At 47.3% G+C, this 15,708-nt stretch overlaps 1 protein-coding gene across 2 annotated transcripts; it reads right to left on the reverse strand.

Moving 5' to 3' along the window:
• Window positions 1–808: 808 nt before the first annotated feature.
• Window positions 809–15,368, reverse strand: ALAS1 (5'-aminolevulinate synthase 1). Of its 2 annotated transcripts, none has more exons than XM_007174718.2 (11): window positions 15,213–15,368; window positions 14,026–14,244; window positions 10,302–10,529; window positions 9,377–9,526; window positions 8,755–8,977; window positions 7,158–7,342; window positions 6,147–6,326; window positions 5,650–5,814; window positions 3,229–3,422; window positions 2,347–2,509; window positions 809–1,123 (listed from the first exon to the last, which is right to left on the reverse strand). In XM_007174718.2, exons 2-11 carry the CDS (start codon window positions 14,222–14,224, stop codon window positions 963–965), a joined length of 1,848 nt encoding a protein of 615 aa, XP_007174780.1. In that variant the 5' UTR covers window positions 14,225–14,244; window positions 15,213–15,368; the 3' UTR covers window positions 809–962. The 2 variants fall into 2 exon arrangements, with proteins under 2 accessions (XP_007174780.1, XP_007174779.1); XM_007174717.2 differs by having other exon boundaries at window positions 3,229–3,497.
• Window positions 15,369–15,708: the final 340 nt, after the last annotated feature.

Raw genomic sequence — 15,708 nt, forward strand, 5'->3', positions numbered from 1 at the left:
AGAGAAAGCTGTAAAAAGGCCAAGGACAACCACCTCAAATACCACGGGGAGATCCAATGAAAGGAAAACAGGATGCCACTGGATTTGGCAAGAAGAAGCAAGATGTGGCAAGGAAAGAGCGGCCTCCACAAGGAACAGGCTGAAGGACCAAGTGGGGAGGGCTAAACAGAAAAGGGGCAGAACAGAGGCAGCAGCTAGATGGGGGTCAAGACTGAGGGAGAGCCTGTTTTATTTTTAGGATGGGTGAGAGCCTGCTGCAGGCCAATGGGGAGAAGGCAAGAGATGGTTGCAGGAATGCATGAGAAGCGAGGGGACCCAGAACATGAGGGGCAGGAGTCCGGGGGAAGGAGCACAAACGCCTCCACTTTCAGGGCAGGGGCGCGATCACAGGTGCAGCTGGTGCTGGAGGACCTGCTGGTGACAGACAAGCCCGACTGCCCAACTTTCACAGGGAAGTGTGAGGGGGAGGAAGTGGCTGGGAAGGGAAAGTGGGAAGGGAGAAGCCGCTGCAGCGCGGACTGCGCGTAAGGTGTGGGGAGAGGCTCGGAGTGAAACAGCCGCCGTGTGGTGCCCTGTGGTGACTGCTCTCAGAACTGCTCAGGCTGGGGCGCAGCTGGGCCACCACCTGGCTCGCATTAAAGACATGCCGGCTTCCTGCGGACTGGGAGGTCCTGCCACCCCAGCAGGGTCTGGAGCCACTACCGGAGGACCAGGATGTTTTTATATACTTCACACATCTCAACAATACAGACCAAGTTTAAAGGGATCAATGATTTTTTGATTCAGGAGCCAATGAAAAGAGGACCCATGATTTAGACAAGAATTTATTTGCAGGACTACACGTTTACTACAGATTAAAATTTAATATAATTTAATTCACATACAAAGACAACTCTGGAGAACTGACTACCTGGATACAATGTGGCCTGGGGTTAGGTGGAGTAATTGAGGGCGCGACACACTTAGGCCTGAGCAGACACCAACTTGCTCATACCAAAGAAGTAGGATTTCTCTCTTTCGCTCATCACTTCAAAATGCAGCGGCCTCCTGCAAAAGTTGCACTCGGCTGAGGAATGTGGCTTGAGTTCTAGCCCAACTCGCTTCCACGTGGCCAGCAGGTTCTCTGTGAGGAGGAACAGTTTTTAAAAATTAAAGGCAGTACATACCCAAGACAAATGGAAACACACGCCCCCAACAAAAACTTGCACACAAATGTTCACAGCAGCATTATTTTCATAATAGTCAAAAAGTGGAAATAACCCAAACATCCGTCAATTGATGGATAAACAGAATGTGGTATATCTGTACCAAGGAAGATTATTTGGTAATAAAAAGAAATGAAGTGCTGATTCATGCTACAACATGGCTGAACCTTGAAAACACTGTGCTGTGAAAGAAGCCAGGCATAAAGGGCCATATATTGTACGATTCCACTTACATAAAATGTAATGTATAGGCAGAAAGTGGATCAGGGCTGATGGCTGACGGGGGCTGGGGATGGGGAGTGGCTGCTAAGGGGTGTGCGGTTTCTCTTTGAGGTGACGAAAATGTTCTGGAATCAGTGGTGACAGTTGCACCACATTACCTAAAAACCACTGAATTTCATACTTTGAAAGGGTGGAATTTGCGGTATGTGAATTCCATCTTAATAGGCTGTTATAAAAAAAAAAAAAGAGAGAAACAAAACCCAACTGTGGCTTTCCTTTACATGCCTTCAGGAAAGAAGTTGCTCCCACATGGCTCCACTGTGTCGGGCTGAGCACTCCTAGCAGAGCAGCCCTAAAGGCTCCAGGCAGGGGAAACACCTCGGACGGGGGTGGCGGCTCAGGAGGAGAACACACCTCTGAGGCAGAGGCAACCAGGAGCAGCCCGTTCGGTCTCTGCCTTTAGGTGGACGCGGGGGGTGACGGACTGGCTTCTACAGAACTATGAGAATATAAAATGCTGAACAATGACTGTCATCAAAAGGGGTTTGTGTGGAGTTGGTTCAGAGAACAGAGAGAAGTGCAGAGCCGAGCTCTGGAGGCCCAGGCAGACTTAGGCCTTCAGAGGCATCTCTCCTGCGACAGCCGTGACTGGGCATCCTTGAGTTGCACAGACAGGGGCATGGGAACAGTGAGTGGATTAGCAGGCTCCCTCAGCGCTTCCCAAATGACTGCACCCTCCTGAAGTGAACGCAAACGACTAAGTGTCTTTTACAGTTTTATACCATCTGAGAACATTCTGAATTACTTGGAAAAAGAAGAGACAAATCTGAATGACTCTGAATGCCTTCAGTTATAGACACTGAAAAGACAGCTTCATGCCACTCTCCCATGAGGTGCTGGCGGCTCCCCGGCTACTCACCCACGAAGTAGTTCATCATCTGTGGCGTGTGGTGGGGCGTGGGGGCAATGCGCAGCAGCTCCTCCCCCCGGGGCACCGTGGGGTAATTGATCGCTTGGACGTAGATGTTATGTCTGCTCATTAGCTCATTACAGACCTCCGTGTTTTTAGCAGCATCTGCAACCTAAGTTTGATGATAACAGAAGGTAAGGCCAGAACCGGATGGACTACCTCTTAGCAGAGACTAGTGACAGGTGTGCCCACGTGGCTCAGGCTGGAGCCGCGTATGCAAGCCTGGCACAGAGGTAAAGCGCTGCCCAGACACCTGCGATTTAAAGGGTCCAGTTTTGTTCACTACAGACCAGAGAACTGAAACCATATTAGAAGTAAATTTCACACTGATCTCCCACCCAGACTCTGAATGGGGGAAACGGGAGCTTCTGTGACCCCAGTATGACGGTAGTTGGACGTGTGCATCCTGGGGATAAGGCAGCTTTTATACCAGCTCCACTACTTAGATGAATTCAACTGTGACACCAACAGGGCTACCCTTTGTAGCGGGCAGAGCAAGACCCATTTCAAAATTAAATGAATAGAAAGCCATACTTCAAAGCTAGCCAAGCTCAGACTTCCGGAGCTTTCCAGGTACAAGCTCTGTGTTTACCCTGTCAAGGCTAGTGCTCTGGAGAAGGAACCTCTGCTCCAGCCTGCTGGGTTCAAAGGCTTCATTCTCACTGTGAAGTCAACCAAAGGCGGAAACACGGCAGAGGGCCACTGGCTACAGTCCCTCGCCCTGGCAGTCACCCTGCCGCAGCCCAACTTCAGGAAGGTGTGAACCAGGACATCTCCCGTCAAGTGCGGAGGCCCGGCCCCCAGCGAGTCCAATCACAGGCCGCTCATTACCCGGACAGGGATGATGTGACTGGGGCAGTGGACGACTGGGAGGCTGGCGTCCATCAGCATCTGCCTCATGAGCTTGACGTTGCGCTGGTGCTGGCGGCGAAGCACCCGGCCCTCGGTGCTCTTCAAGATCCGCACAGACTCCAGCGCTCCAGCCAGCAGCATGGGCGGCAGGGAGGTGGTGAAGATGAAGCCCGCTGCATAGGACCGGATGGTGTCAATCAGGGAACTCGTGCTGGCGATGTACCCTCCAACACAGCCAAAGGCTTTGCCTGGGAGGAGACAGGCTCATTTATTACAGCAACTGCCCAAAGTGTGCACAGCCAGGCGCTGCAGAGCCTCAGAGCACTCACTCTTCTCTTCCTCATCTTTAAGTGCCCTAAGACTCAAATCAAGCCCATTTCCGAACGGGAAAAGGCTGAGAACGTTATGAAAGGGTCTTGACCGAAGTCACAAGGCCAAGCTGGTGTCTGACCAGGATCAAAGCGCAGGTCTCCAGACCAGGCCTGGCACTGGCAACTGATCACAGTGTGCCTGAACCCCACGTGCCACCTCCCTTCCCACCCAGGCTGGCTGCATCCCCCCTCGCTCTGCATTGCGCCTGCTCCAGGACAGGGTCTGAGCGGGGGGCTCACTGTGAGAATCACCCTTGAGGCCGGAATGTCACCCAGCTGAGACATTAACTGTTTTGGCAGGGCTGGTATTAATTTCTACTTAAGTAACCCCAAATTCTGACAAGGAGTGTTTGCTGGATAAATATGAAAACTCAGACCCTGTTAGGGTTGATTTAGGGCCGGCCTCATTTTTCAATTCTTGTTAAGTCCCCTTGTATAATCGGTATCTCGGGTTTCAGGATTAATGACTCCAGAAGAGTCCTCCTCGATCTTAACATTATGTTCTGTAATTAACAGTCTTGCTTGAGCCCCACACACTGCTGGGTTGGTATAATCTCTGACAGTGGAAAATTTCTCTCTCCAGCCCTTTTCATCTCACAGTGACCATACCTTCAAAGAGCCCATGTCATAAGAGCTCTTTACAAGAAAAGGGCTGCTGGAATTAGGACACAAGAACAAGAGCTTTCCTCTTGGCAAGGCTCTGCCCTGCGAGGCCCCAGGCTCTACTGGTCTGCACGACGTTCTCACGCCCCTTCACGGTGCTGAAGGACGCTCTTTTTTGCCTGCCCTTCCTTTACCAACTGCAGACTGTAAAGTGGCACTTTAGCTAACCACTACATGGTCTCCAACTGCCTTACTAACTTTTAAAATCCTCAGATTTGTACAGTTGGACTTGCCTGGTGGTGCAGTGGTTAAGAATCCGCCTGCCAATGCAGGGGACATGGGTTCGAGCCCTGGTCTGGGAAGATCCCACATGCTGCGGAGAAACTAAGCCCGTGCGCCACAACTACTGAGCCCGTGCGCCACAACTACTGAGCCCGTGCGCCACAACTACTGAGCCCTCGTGCCACAACTACTGAAGCCTGTGTGCCTAGAGCCCATGCTCTGCAACAAGAGAAGCCACTGCAAAGCGAAGCATGCCCACTGCAATGAAGAGTAGCCCCCACTCGCCACAACTAGAGAAAGCCTGTGTGCAGCAACAAAGACCCAATGCAGCCAAAAAAAAAAAAAAAAAAAATTGTACAGTTTACATTTTCACCTCATAGACAAAGAGAATGTCTACAGTAATTGTTTGTATACAGTTCATTTATCTTCTCCAAGCTGAGGTGGGTTATTTTGTTACCTCCATCATATTGATGAGGAAACTGAGGCACAGAGAAGTTAACCACAAACCCAAGGTCACACAGCTAGTGAGTTATTAAGCATGCAAGATTTACACCCAGCAGGCAGCATGGCTATGGAGTCTGGAAGAGTCTGGAGTTGCTCCGAGAGACACGGCCTCTCTATTGGGAGGAGCAGAGGAAATACAAAGTAGCCAGGTGAACTGGAATGTTCCCACCCGGTAGGCACAGAGCTCAGCGCTACACAACACAATGCCTGACCTGCAGCTCTAGGAGAAAAGCACTAAAATTCTTCTTTTTTTTTTTTATTTATTTATTTATTTTTCTTCTTTTTTATTTTTTTTTAATATAAGGGAACAATCTGACGCACAGAGAGTAAAGGCTGTTGCCACGGCGTATACCTAAAGCCACAACTATGTTTGGAATGAGCTCAGATGGCAACAAATGGTACTTCTATCATGTTAGGCTGTGAGATTTACTTTGATTCTGGGGGCCATGCCATGACTCAAGGGATTCTGATAAGCTGTGCCACCACTCACTGAGGAAAGAAAAACTCACTCAAAAAAGTGACCCAGGCTTTAGATGCTATCAGACCATCTCCTCACCTGACCTGTTAGACCAGTAGTCCTTGGCCTTGTTAGGAGAATGTAATTTTAGTGCAGATTACAGACTGTGCAGAGTGTACGTACCAAGTGTTCCAGAAATGATGTCCATTTTTGGCATAACTCCATCCCGATCGCCAATCCCTCCTCCTTGAGCCCCGTACAGCCCAACCGCATGGACCTCATCCACAAAGGTGATTGCTCCAAACTCGTGGGCCACGTCACACAGCTCTTCCAGTGGGCACACTGCCCCTAGGAGAGACCACAGACCACACTGAAGTGCTTGCTATTTCACGAATTACTGTTTTGGTAAGAGTTAGAACACAACAATGTACGTTCTAAGATATTTTTAATATTGGGGAAACCAATTAACTTCCCCCAGTTTCTGGATTACCTTGGGGTTTGGAGCCTAGTAAAAGCCAGAGTAGAATATCTACATTCATCCCAATCTATATAGTGTCCCGCAACTACAAAATCCTGCCAAAGTGAAAAGAAACTACAAAAATGAAATAAATATCACACTTTTAAGAAGTTCAGGCCTTGTTTTCATTTAAGATTTCAGATTGGCCTCTACCTAGACTTACCGTCCATTGAGTGGACAGTTTCAAACGCGACAATCTTGGGGACGGCAGGGTCAGACCTCTGCAGCAGTTCTCGGAGGTGGCTGACATCATTGTGGCGGTAGATGTACTTTGGCACTCGGCTGTTCCAAATCCCTTGGATCATGGAGGCATGGTTCCCAGAATCAGAGTAAATCTCACAGCCTAACAAGACAAAAATGCTATTGATTGCCATCTGCACCAAAGACAAATTATTTCCTCGACAGTCAAGGACAACAGACTTTGACCTGAAAATGCTGCTTTGCCCAGTAGGAAAAAGACCCTGCGTGCCAGTTTCTTCCTGGAAAAATAACTAACTAGTGCTTCTCCTCTGAGAAGGCCCATAGGTGTAAAATAACCCAGTGGCATGCAACTAATCTGCTTTTAAATCTGGCTGCCTCACTCCAAACTCAATCGAAAGATAACTATAGGGCTTGCCAATGCAGGGGCACGGGTTCGATCCCTGGTTCGGGAAGGTCCTACACGCTGCAGAGCAACTAAGCCCGTGTGCCACAACTACTGAGCCTGTGCTCTAGAGCCCGCGTGCCACGACTACTGAAGCCGGCGTGCCACGACTACTGAAGCCCGCGTGCCTAGAGCCCATGCTCCACCATAAGAGAAGCCACCACAACGAGAAGCCCGCGCGCAGCAACGAAGACCCAATGCAGCCAAAAATAAATAAATAAATTAATTAAAAAAAAAAAAAAGATAACTACACATGATTAAGAGAATTCTCCAAAGGATTTTCTTAGAGTACAAAGCACACTGGAAGCAATTAGCTTAAAGACAAGCCCTGCAAATCTGATTTTTCATTGTTATCATGTTCTACTGGCATTTATAATGTACAGTTAACACTTTATGCTCAATTCAAGAACAAATGCTCCCAGTTACTATCATAACTCTTGAGTGGTTCTGGTAAGCTTTCTTTGTTGTCACTATTCCTGTTACTACTAAGAAAGCCAGAAAACTCTAAGGCACCCATGACAGGCTTCCTACCTGGCATCATCTTAGCCAGAGTGAAGAGGGTCGAGTCGTTGGCCACAAAGCACGAGGAAAACAAGAGTGCTGCATCTTTCCCGTGGAGGTCAGCCAGCTCCTGCTCCAGGTCCACGTGGAATTTACTAGTTCCAGAAATATTTCTAGTACCCCCTGCTCCAGTACCATGCTGTTTCAAAGTGTCCCTTTAAAAAAAAAAAAAAGAGCAGACAGAAAATAAATCTCATGGTTCTGAATACGATGTGAACATTCCTCCCTCCAGGATCCAGGAGACTGAAACTGATGTTGCTGTAGCACCTCTCTCCCTGTGAACCAGAAGTTCACAGAAGTTTCAATCCACTTCATCTCTAGACTGGGCGGGAGAAGGTCTCCACACCAGGGTGATGATGCGTCTAGGGAGCATCAAGAGCAAGTGTCAACAATCTTAGTTGAGTTTTAGTTAACTTACTGAGATTTCTTTTCTCTGACAAACATCTTTTTCTCCAATAACATGACCTCAGGCTCTAGAGGGACATCTTGAATGGTGGTTACCTAAACCCTTTGTGAACCAGTTCCATAATGTCAGGCTATCTCTATTACTAAACCTCAGACTGGGTTCTCTCTAGCAAGCCTCCTTGGAGAGTTTGACCAGCAACTCTCTCAAGTGTTCCTAGCCATGGCAAACCTCCTGAAGGACATGAATGACAGGCTCTACCAGCACTTTTATTTTTATTTTTAATATTTTATTTTTAAAATAAATTTATTTATTTATTTATTTTGGGCCTTTGTTGCTGCACGCGGGCTTTCTTTAGTTGCGTGGAGCGGGGACTACTCTTTGTTGCAGTGTGCGGGCTTCTCATTGCAGTGGCTTCTCTTATTGTGGAGCATGGGCTCTAGGCGCGTGGGCTTCAGTAGTTGTGGCACGCGGGCTCAGTAGTTGTGGCACACGGGCTCTAGAGCGCAGGCTCAGTAGTTGTGGCGCATGGGCTTAGTTGCTCCGTGGCATGTGGGATCTTCCCGGACCAGGCCTCGAACCCATGTCCCCTGCATTAGCAGGTGGATTCTTAACCACTGTGCCACCAGGGAAGCCCTTTTTTAAAAATATTTATTTATTTGGTTGCACTGGGTCTTATTTGCAGCAGGCAGGCTCCTTAGTTGTCGCGTGTGAACTCTTAGTTGCGGCGTGCATGTGGGATCCAGTTCCCTGACCAAGGACTGAACCCGGGCCCCCTGCATTGGGAGCGTGGAGTCCTAACCACTGTACCACCAGGGCAGTCCCTCTACCATCCAGTGCTGCTCGATTTGTATTTCTCCACCCACAGCCACAAGCCAGGAAGCCTCTGTTCAAGACTTGCCTGTGGAGGGGTAGTAAGTGAGTGGACATGTGTAGTCAATGAGCCCAGAAACTTAAACTCTCACAAAGGGGCTCCACCAACTACTTACACACTAGAGTTTCTCTAAAAGTAACCTGTACATATTTTTAAAGGCTAAGAAGAGCATTTTGCTATGGCACACTTTCAGCTGCTGAATATCCCCCCCATAAAAGATCCAATTCCTATAAATCATCAATGTCTTGCTAAGTCATGCCAGTGATATCTGAAAACTGAAGGCTACTTACATGACGGCTCCACACACCCGTGGGTGGCAACTCATTCCTAGGTAGTCATTGCTACACCAGACGGACACCTGCTTTTTGGTGATGAGACAGTCTGAGTAGTCATCTGCCATGGGGAAGAACTGCGCCCTCCGGTTCACAGTTTTGAAAACTCGATAGGTATGGTCATTTTTTTTCTCATCAATTTTCTTCTCAAAGAAATGATCATACTGAAAAGTGGAAACAGCTAAAAACCGAACAAAAGATGGTACAGTTTGACAGTTAAAAAGCACATCTAGGTTTTGGTGTAAGACCTAGGTTCCAATCCCAGCTTGGCCATTCGGGAGCAAGGAGATTCTGGACAAACTAACGAAGTACTCATCTGGGCAAGTTCCTTGACATCCTTATCTTGAGTCTGTGTATGTCTCAAATGACACTGTCTGACCCCGTGAGCAGACAGTAGGTGTTAAGAGAGACAAGGCAGGCTATCAATAGGATTGGCATTCACTATAGCCAAGAGCATCTACTTGCATCAAGCAAGAGACATGGCTTTTAATCCACAACTCACCATGCAATTATACATTTAATCTGATGTATGTTTAAGTTATAAACTCTCCTGCATCAGGCAAATAACGAGGAGACTCACATTTTGGCAAGTTATCTTGAAGAAGGTGGGACACTCCTTCTGGTCGTTGCTTTCGCATGATATCCTGAAAGTTCTTCAGCAAACCACTCAGCTCCCCTCCATCGGTCTTCACACTAATCACACTGGGATTCACTGAGGTTTGGGCAACCTCTGTAACAAAAGTAACAAGAGGCAAAGGGGACCAATGTTCTATTCTGAGTCTACAATACCTTCCAGACATACTGTCAAAAATGGCTTACTGCCTAGTTCACAAAAATAGCCCATCATAACGAAAGTGAGATGTAACTGAGTGTATGAAGCTTCTCTTCTTCTTTAGTTACTGTTTGGTTTTGTTTTCAGAGCTACCAGCCAGCTTTGAGGAACATTAAAGTCCAAAGCTATTTTTTTTCTGGCTGGTTTGCCTTCCCCATTGCAACCCCCCTACCCTAATTGAGACAATTTTCTTCACAGAAAACAATTTCAGCCACTTGTATCATTTCTGCTGGGGAGAATTTTGGGGACCTTATGTGTTCCATGGATACAGCCACAAGTGGAATTAAGGTTGCCACTCAATGACCACCACTAAGACACACAGCTTGGGAGTCCTAAAACTAGCACTCACTGCAGTAACACTGTTTTTTACCTTTTATCCAACCAAATGGTGGGAAAGAAACAAAGGGCAACTGGTAATAGTTTATGCCTGAGGGGTATTTTCAGAAATTAAAGAATTACTGTAAAAGCTGGTTACATCCTACACACACACACAGAAAAAAAACTCCCACATTTTGCCATACAGTCCTCTATCTTGATGACCTTTCTCCTCGGCCCTAAAACAGGAAGGTGCTGACACAAATACTACCCTAATAATAGTTCACACATAAATCTGAGGGTCTGAAAGAGCCAAAGAATCTCTTTGCTCTTCTGATGGCTCATGTCATCTGTTTACCTTCCCTCACGGCATGCATTTCCTGCACATCCTCCTGAAGCTCTAGGCTGGCTTTGCAGAAGACGCTGCTGCCGCCCTGGCTCATCTGGGCTGCCAGGAAAGGGCATTTGCTCGCAGTGCCCTGGCTCGCGGCAAGGGAGGCGTGTCCAGACGGAAGCTGCGTGCCATCTGGAGTCTGCTGGGATCCATCAGGAGCCTGCTGCACCTTGGCTTTGGCAGTTTTGTCTTCTGAGGGGGGAAATGTTAAAACTGAAGCATCAGATCTGGTTGCACGGTACACAAAAGCCCACTTGTTTCTTTCTCTTGTTGCCTCAAAGACAAACCTTATACTTACTCTATCCCATGATCCAAAGACAAGTTTATTCTTATTAGGTTCTGCTAAATCAACTGTTTTCTCATCTGCCTCACTGGATACAACGTCCCTGTGAAGAGTTAACCGGCACAGTTCACCTACCTCTCAAGCCCATAGTATTTCTCACTTATAAATCCCCAAAGTAGTATTTTCTAGTTCTAGACAGCCCAGCATTCTTGAGTTGAATTATTTCCAGTAAATCTACCCCAAGTACACTCAGCATATTTCCTGCGAGGACACACTCTTGACGGTAACTGGAAGTGGTCACAGTTTTTTTCTCTGGTAATATTTTCTAAACAGATTCTTGACAAAAAAAGCTTGCCGTTGCTTAACAGATAAACTACCAGTTTTCTCTAAATGCCTCAAAGAAGTTCATGACTTATGCAGTTGGCTGGTAATTAAGCTTCTAGACTTCCCTCTCCCCTTGAGCAAATGCATTCATCTTCCTTCCAGAGAAGTCTTTCTTCATCATTCTGGAATCCTCCTGTGAGTCATAGGCTAGGCTCTCCTACAACTTGGGCAGTGTCTCAATACAGTTTGTATTAAAATCTATAAAGGAAAGCAAAAAAATTGCTTTGGGGAATTCCCCAGCAGTTCAGTTGTTAGAACTCCATCCTTCCACTGCAGGGGGCACGGGTTCAATACCTGGTGTGGGAACTAAGATCCCGCATGCCGTGTGGTGAAAAAATAAAATTAAAAAAAAAAACTGCTTTCAAGTTCATTTCACTCACTATAAAAGTCAGTAAATACATATTCATTGTAGGAAGTCTAGAAAAATAGAGTTCTATTATTCAAAACGTAACCATTGCAGACAACTTGGCATATTATCTTTCTTTACCCCTTATGTGTAGGTTTAGAAAAAGTTGTACTTATTCTGTATATGCTTGTTTATTCTGCCCTTTTCATTATAAAGATCTATATAAGCTAGTAAATAGTTTGTGAATATCATTTGTGATGGATGCATGGCAGTCTATAAAGTGGACAAGTCACATTTTACTCAACCAGGAATAGAAGAGGAATCTACTGCTAGGGACAGATTGGTAAAAACCATAACTAACTCCTAAACAATGGGAAAGAGGAAAAGAAATCCTAGAAAGGATTAAATCCTTTCTAGTAAAAGAAAAAAACATTCTTTTCTTACAAGTCCACATCCAGAGAACACACCTAACAGAGCCTGTAAGGTAAATTATTCCCTAGAATTAAGTGGTATCTGAAAAGCTTCATTCTTTCCTGGCAAAGACCAAAACTAAATCTCTGATCTCTTTATTAAAAGCAAAATTTAAAAATTCACATACAAAATAAACATACATGTGTTAAGGGAATTCCCCGGTGGTCCAGTAGTTAGGACTCAGCACTTCTACTGCAGGGGGCTTGGGTTTGATCCCTGGTCGGGGAACTAAGATCCCGCAAGTCGTGCCAAAAAAAAAAAAAAAAAAATGTGTCAAAAAAATCACTACTTTAACAAATTTTGTATGATTCCACTTATGTGAGGTTTCTAGAGTAGTCAAATTCAAAGAGAGAAAGTAGAATAATGTTTGCTAGGATCTGGGGGAGGAGGATGGGGAGTTAGTATTTAGTTGGCACAGAGTTTCAGTTTGGGACAATGAAAAGAGTTCTGGACACTGGACGGTGGTGATGGCTGCAGAACAATATGAATGTACTTAATACCACTGTACACTTAAAAATGGTTGAGATGGTAAGTTTTATGTTATATGCATTTTGCCACAGTAAAAAAAAAATTTTAAAAAGAGAAAAAACCCCAGCATCCGTGCATTTAGTTGGAGCCATGTGACTAGTTCTGGCCAATGGATGTTGTGTGTTGCTTCCTGACTAAAATATCCAAGAGCTGGTGGGGCTGAGTATTTGATGATATTAGGAAGTTGCATCATTCTTTAGGTGTGATAATGGTATTGTGAGGGTGCTTTTAGAAAGAACTCATAGGGACTTCCCTGACGGTCCAGTGGTTAAGAATCCGCGCTTCCATTGGTTCGATCCCTGGTAGGGAACTAGGATCCCGCATGCCACGTGGTGTGCCCCTGCCCGCAAAAAAAAAGAAAGAACTCATATCTTTTTTTTTTTTTTTAAAGATTATTATTTTTTTAAAATTTTATTTACTTATTTATTTATTTATGGCTGTGTTGAATCTTCATTTCTGTGCGAGGGCTTTCTCTAGCTGCGGCAAGCGGGGGCCACTCCTCATCGCGGTGCGCGGGCCTCTCACCATCGCGGCCTCTCGTTGCAGAGCACAGGCTCTAGAGCGCAGGCTCAGCAGTTGTGGCGCACGGGCTTAGTTGCTCCGCGGCATGTGGGATCTTCCCAGACCAGGGCTCGAACCCGTGTCCCCTGCATTGGCAGGCGGACTCCCAACCACTGCGTCACCAGGGAAGCCCAGAACTCATATCTTTTAAAGGTGCATACTGATATTTACAGAGGAAATTTCTGGAATCAGTTTCAAGTTAATACAGTGGGCGCAGACGGGGTGAATGGGGAACACAAGTGAAGCAAAATTGGCCCTGGATTGATATTGTTGTTCATAATTGAAATTTACTGTTATGAAAAGTTTTAAAAAGATGAGCTGGTTTGAGACCCTCTCACTTTCCCCTTATGCAATAGTGACCCAAAAGCCACCTATTTCAGAGTTAAAGGTGTAGGACACCAGAGTGTGGAACCCCAGGTCGCTGCTTAGAACAGAATTGCCCTGATGACCCAAAGTGGACCTTGCGTGAACAAGATAGAAATCTTTATGTGTTAAGCCCTGAGATTTGGGGGTTGCTTGATACCTCAGTGTAGCCTAACCTAACTGAAAAACTCACAGGTAGAGTTGACTTTGAAGATGGTTTAGCCTGGAATAGCCTATATGGTCTGGAGCCAGACAAAGAGATAAGGTATAAGATAAGTGACTGCATAAGAAACTAGCAGGAATTTGGGAAGGCATAGCACAGAAAGGAATTGAGGGCAAAAGGCACAGGTCAGGCAACATAGCAAAGGCAAGGAAAAAAAAAGAAGAAGAAAAAAATCACAACTTTAAAAGCTACAAGCTTCTACGTTCCAACTTTACATAAAGATTCCAACTTTACATTTACATGAATGAGGCACTGACAACTCACAAACTCCAACAGACACTGACATGCAATCCACAAGGTGGAATGCTGGCCACTGTTTCACCTTTAAAGATGTGAAAACTAAACTGCCTACTTTGTGGGGTTAGGACGACAATTCCATGAGATAATCTATGCAGAGAACTGACCCTGGCACCGAGTAACCGCCTCAGATAGCGTGACCCTCATCAGCACTGTGCATGAGAATTGCTTCCAGGGTCTTGTAATGAATGCAAACATCACCACTCTCTACTTCATTGCTAAGGACACTTACTCTCGTTGGCCGGAGGGGTTTCTTTGACCTGCTGGCAGAGTACTGCTGAAGTGGACAGGGCCCGAGGGGCTGGCTTGGTCCCAACTTCCATCATCTTAGGGCAGTTTTGGGCATAGAACAATAGAGATTTGCCTGCCTTCTGCAGAAAGGCCTGAGGCACTCGGGATAAGAATGGGCAGCGGCGAACAACAGTCTCCATGTCCCGGAGGTGCACTGATCCTGTACAAAGATGAGGAGTGACACCAACACTTGTTAATAATCACGCAAATACCCACTCTAAGGTCACTGGGTTCAGGTGTCACCTGAAGTTTATAGCAAGGGTACTGTGGGATACTAACAAGTCTCACTCAAAAATGTCTAAGGACAGCACTGATGAGGGACTCAACTAAGAAGTGGTGACCACACTCTACCCAGATCACCTTCATTCCCCAGCTCCATACAAAGGCACCTGCAAAACTACTTTACCAAATAAGGTAAATACTGATGATCAATAACCAAGGGGGTGGGACAGGAGGGACAAGTCAGGAACAGGTTTGGGAGGTCAGAGGCTCCTTGAGGAAGATACACAGTGCAGAAGTGCAGATAACACACCTTGGCACCCACCCAGGTGAAGAAGTGAGGCCAGGGAAGAAGCCACTGTCATCCATCAAGGCAGAGAAGACTCTTAGGGACCCTGATCTTCTCCTGGTCCCTACACTCCCAGACCCCAAGAAGGCATCCAGTCCGGCCCTGGGTTCCTGAGGCCAGGATTTCCCCAAGGTTATGCCCCTACATCTCCGTGAACTGGGCATAACTGAGAAAGGAGGGGGCATAAAGAAGGCCAGGGTTACGAGGGGAAGCGCCGCTGGAGCTAACTGGGAAGAGACAAGGGCTAAAAAATGAGGGCAGTGGGTCTGGCGAAAAGCGGTGGTCCTGGGCAGGGGAGGTCTGTGGTTACCCGGGGAGTCGAGAGCTCGAGAATAACGGGAGGTGTCTAAGAAGGGAATTCGAAAGCGGTCAGTTAAACGGGAACGGCGGGAGGGGGCCGATCAGGTAGAAGATCGGGCATATGAAAGTTGACCCCGAGGCGGCGGGTGATTGGAGCGGTGGGGGATGGGGTCCCAACGGCCGGAGTAGCGGGGCGCAGGCAAGCAGGACACGCGGGGGTTGTCCCCGGCCGCCCCGCATCTAGAGCGCGGGGCCCTCACCTGCGCGGGAGACTCGGCGGAGGCGGAGGAGGCGGCGGCGGCGGCGGTGGCGGCGTGTACCCAAACAAGGGTAGAAACAAACCGTTGCCCTTATCCGCGAGAATCCTCAGGCCGCGAACCCCGTCGTCCTAATATACACAGATAGACAGCTGCGCATGCGCCATGGGCGGGGGCGTCCTCCGCGCAGGCGTACCGCGGCGCGCTCCAGAAGTTGGAAGGGCGGGGCGGGGCGTAAAGGCCCTCCTCCTTAGGCTCGGTATGTGCTGGTGGGACCTGGGCTTACCGGGATTGCCTGCTGGGAGGACGGAGAACAAGACTGGGGACCGATGACTTCATGCTGCACCACCTTGCCGCTTCCCCTAACTACCCCATGCTTTAGAATCCTTTGTGGAGCATAAAAGGGCAGAGTCGGAGGGGAAGCGCCTCTAGGGCAACCAGGGGGTTATAGGGCTGCAAAAACGGGTGCCTTGGATATAGAGGAGGGAGGGGAAACGAG

Source organism: Balaenoptera acutorostrata, chromosome 10, assembly GCF_949987535.1.
Source record: "Balaenoptera acutorostrata chromosome 10, mBalAcu1.1, whole genome shotgun sequence".
Taxonomy (NCBI): Eukaryota; Metazoa; Chordata; class Mammalia; order Artiodactyla; family Balaenopteridae; genus Balaenoptera; species Balaenoptera acutorostrata.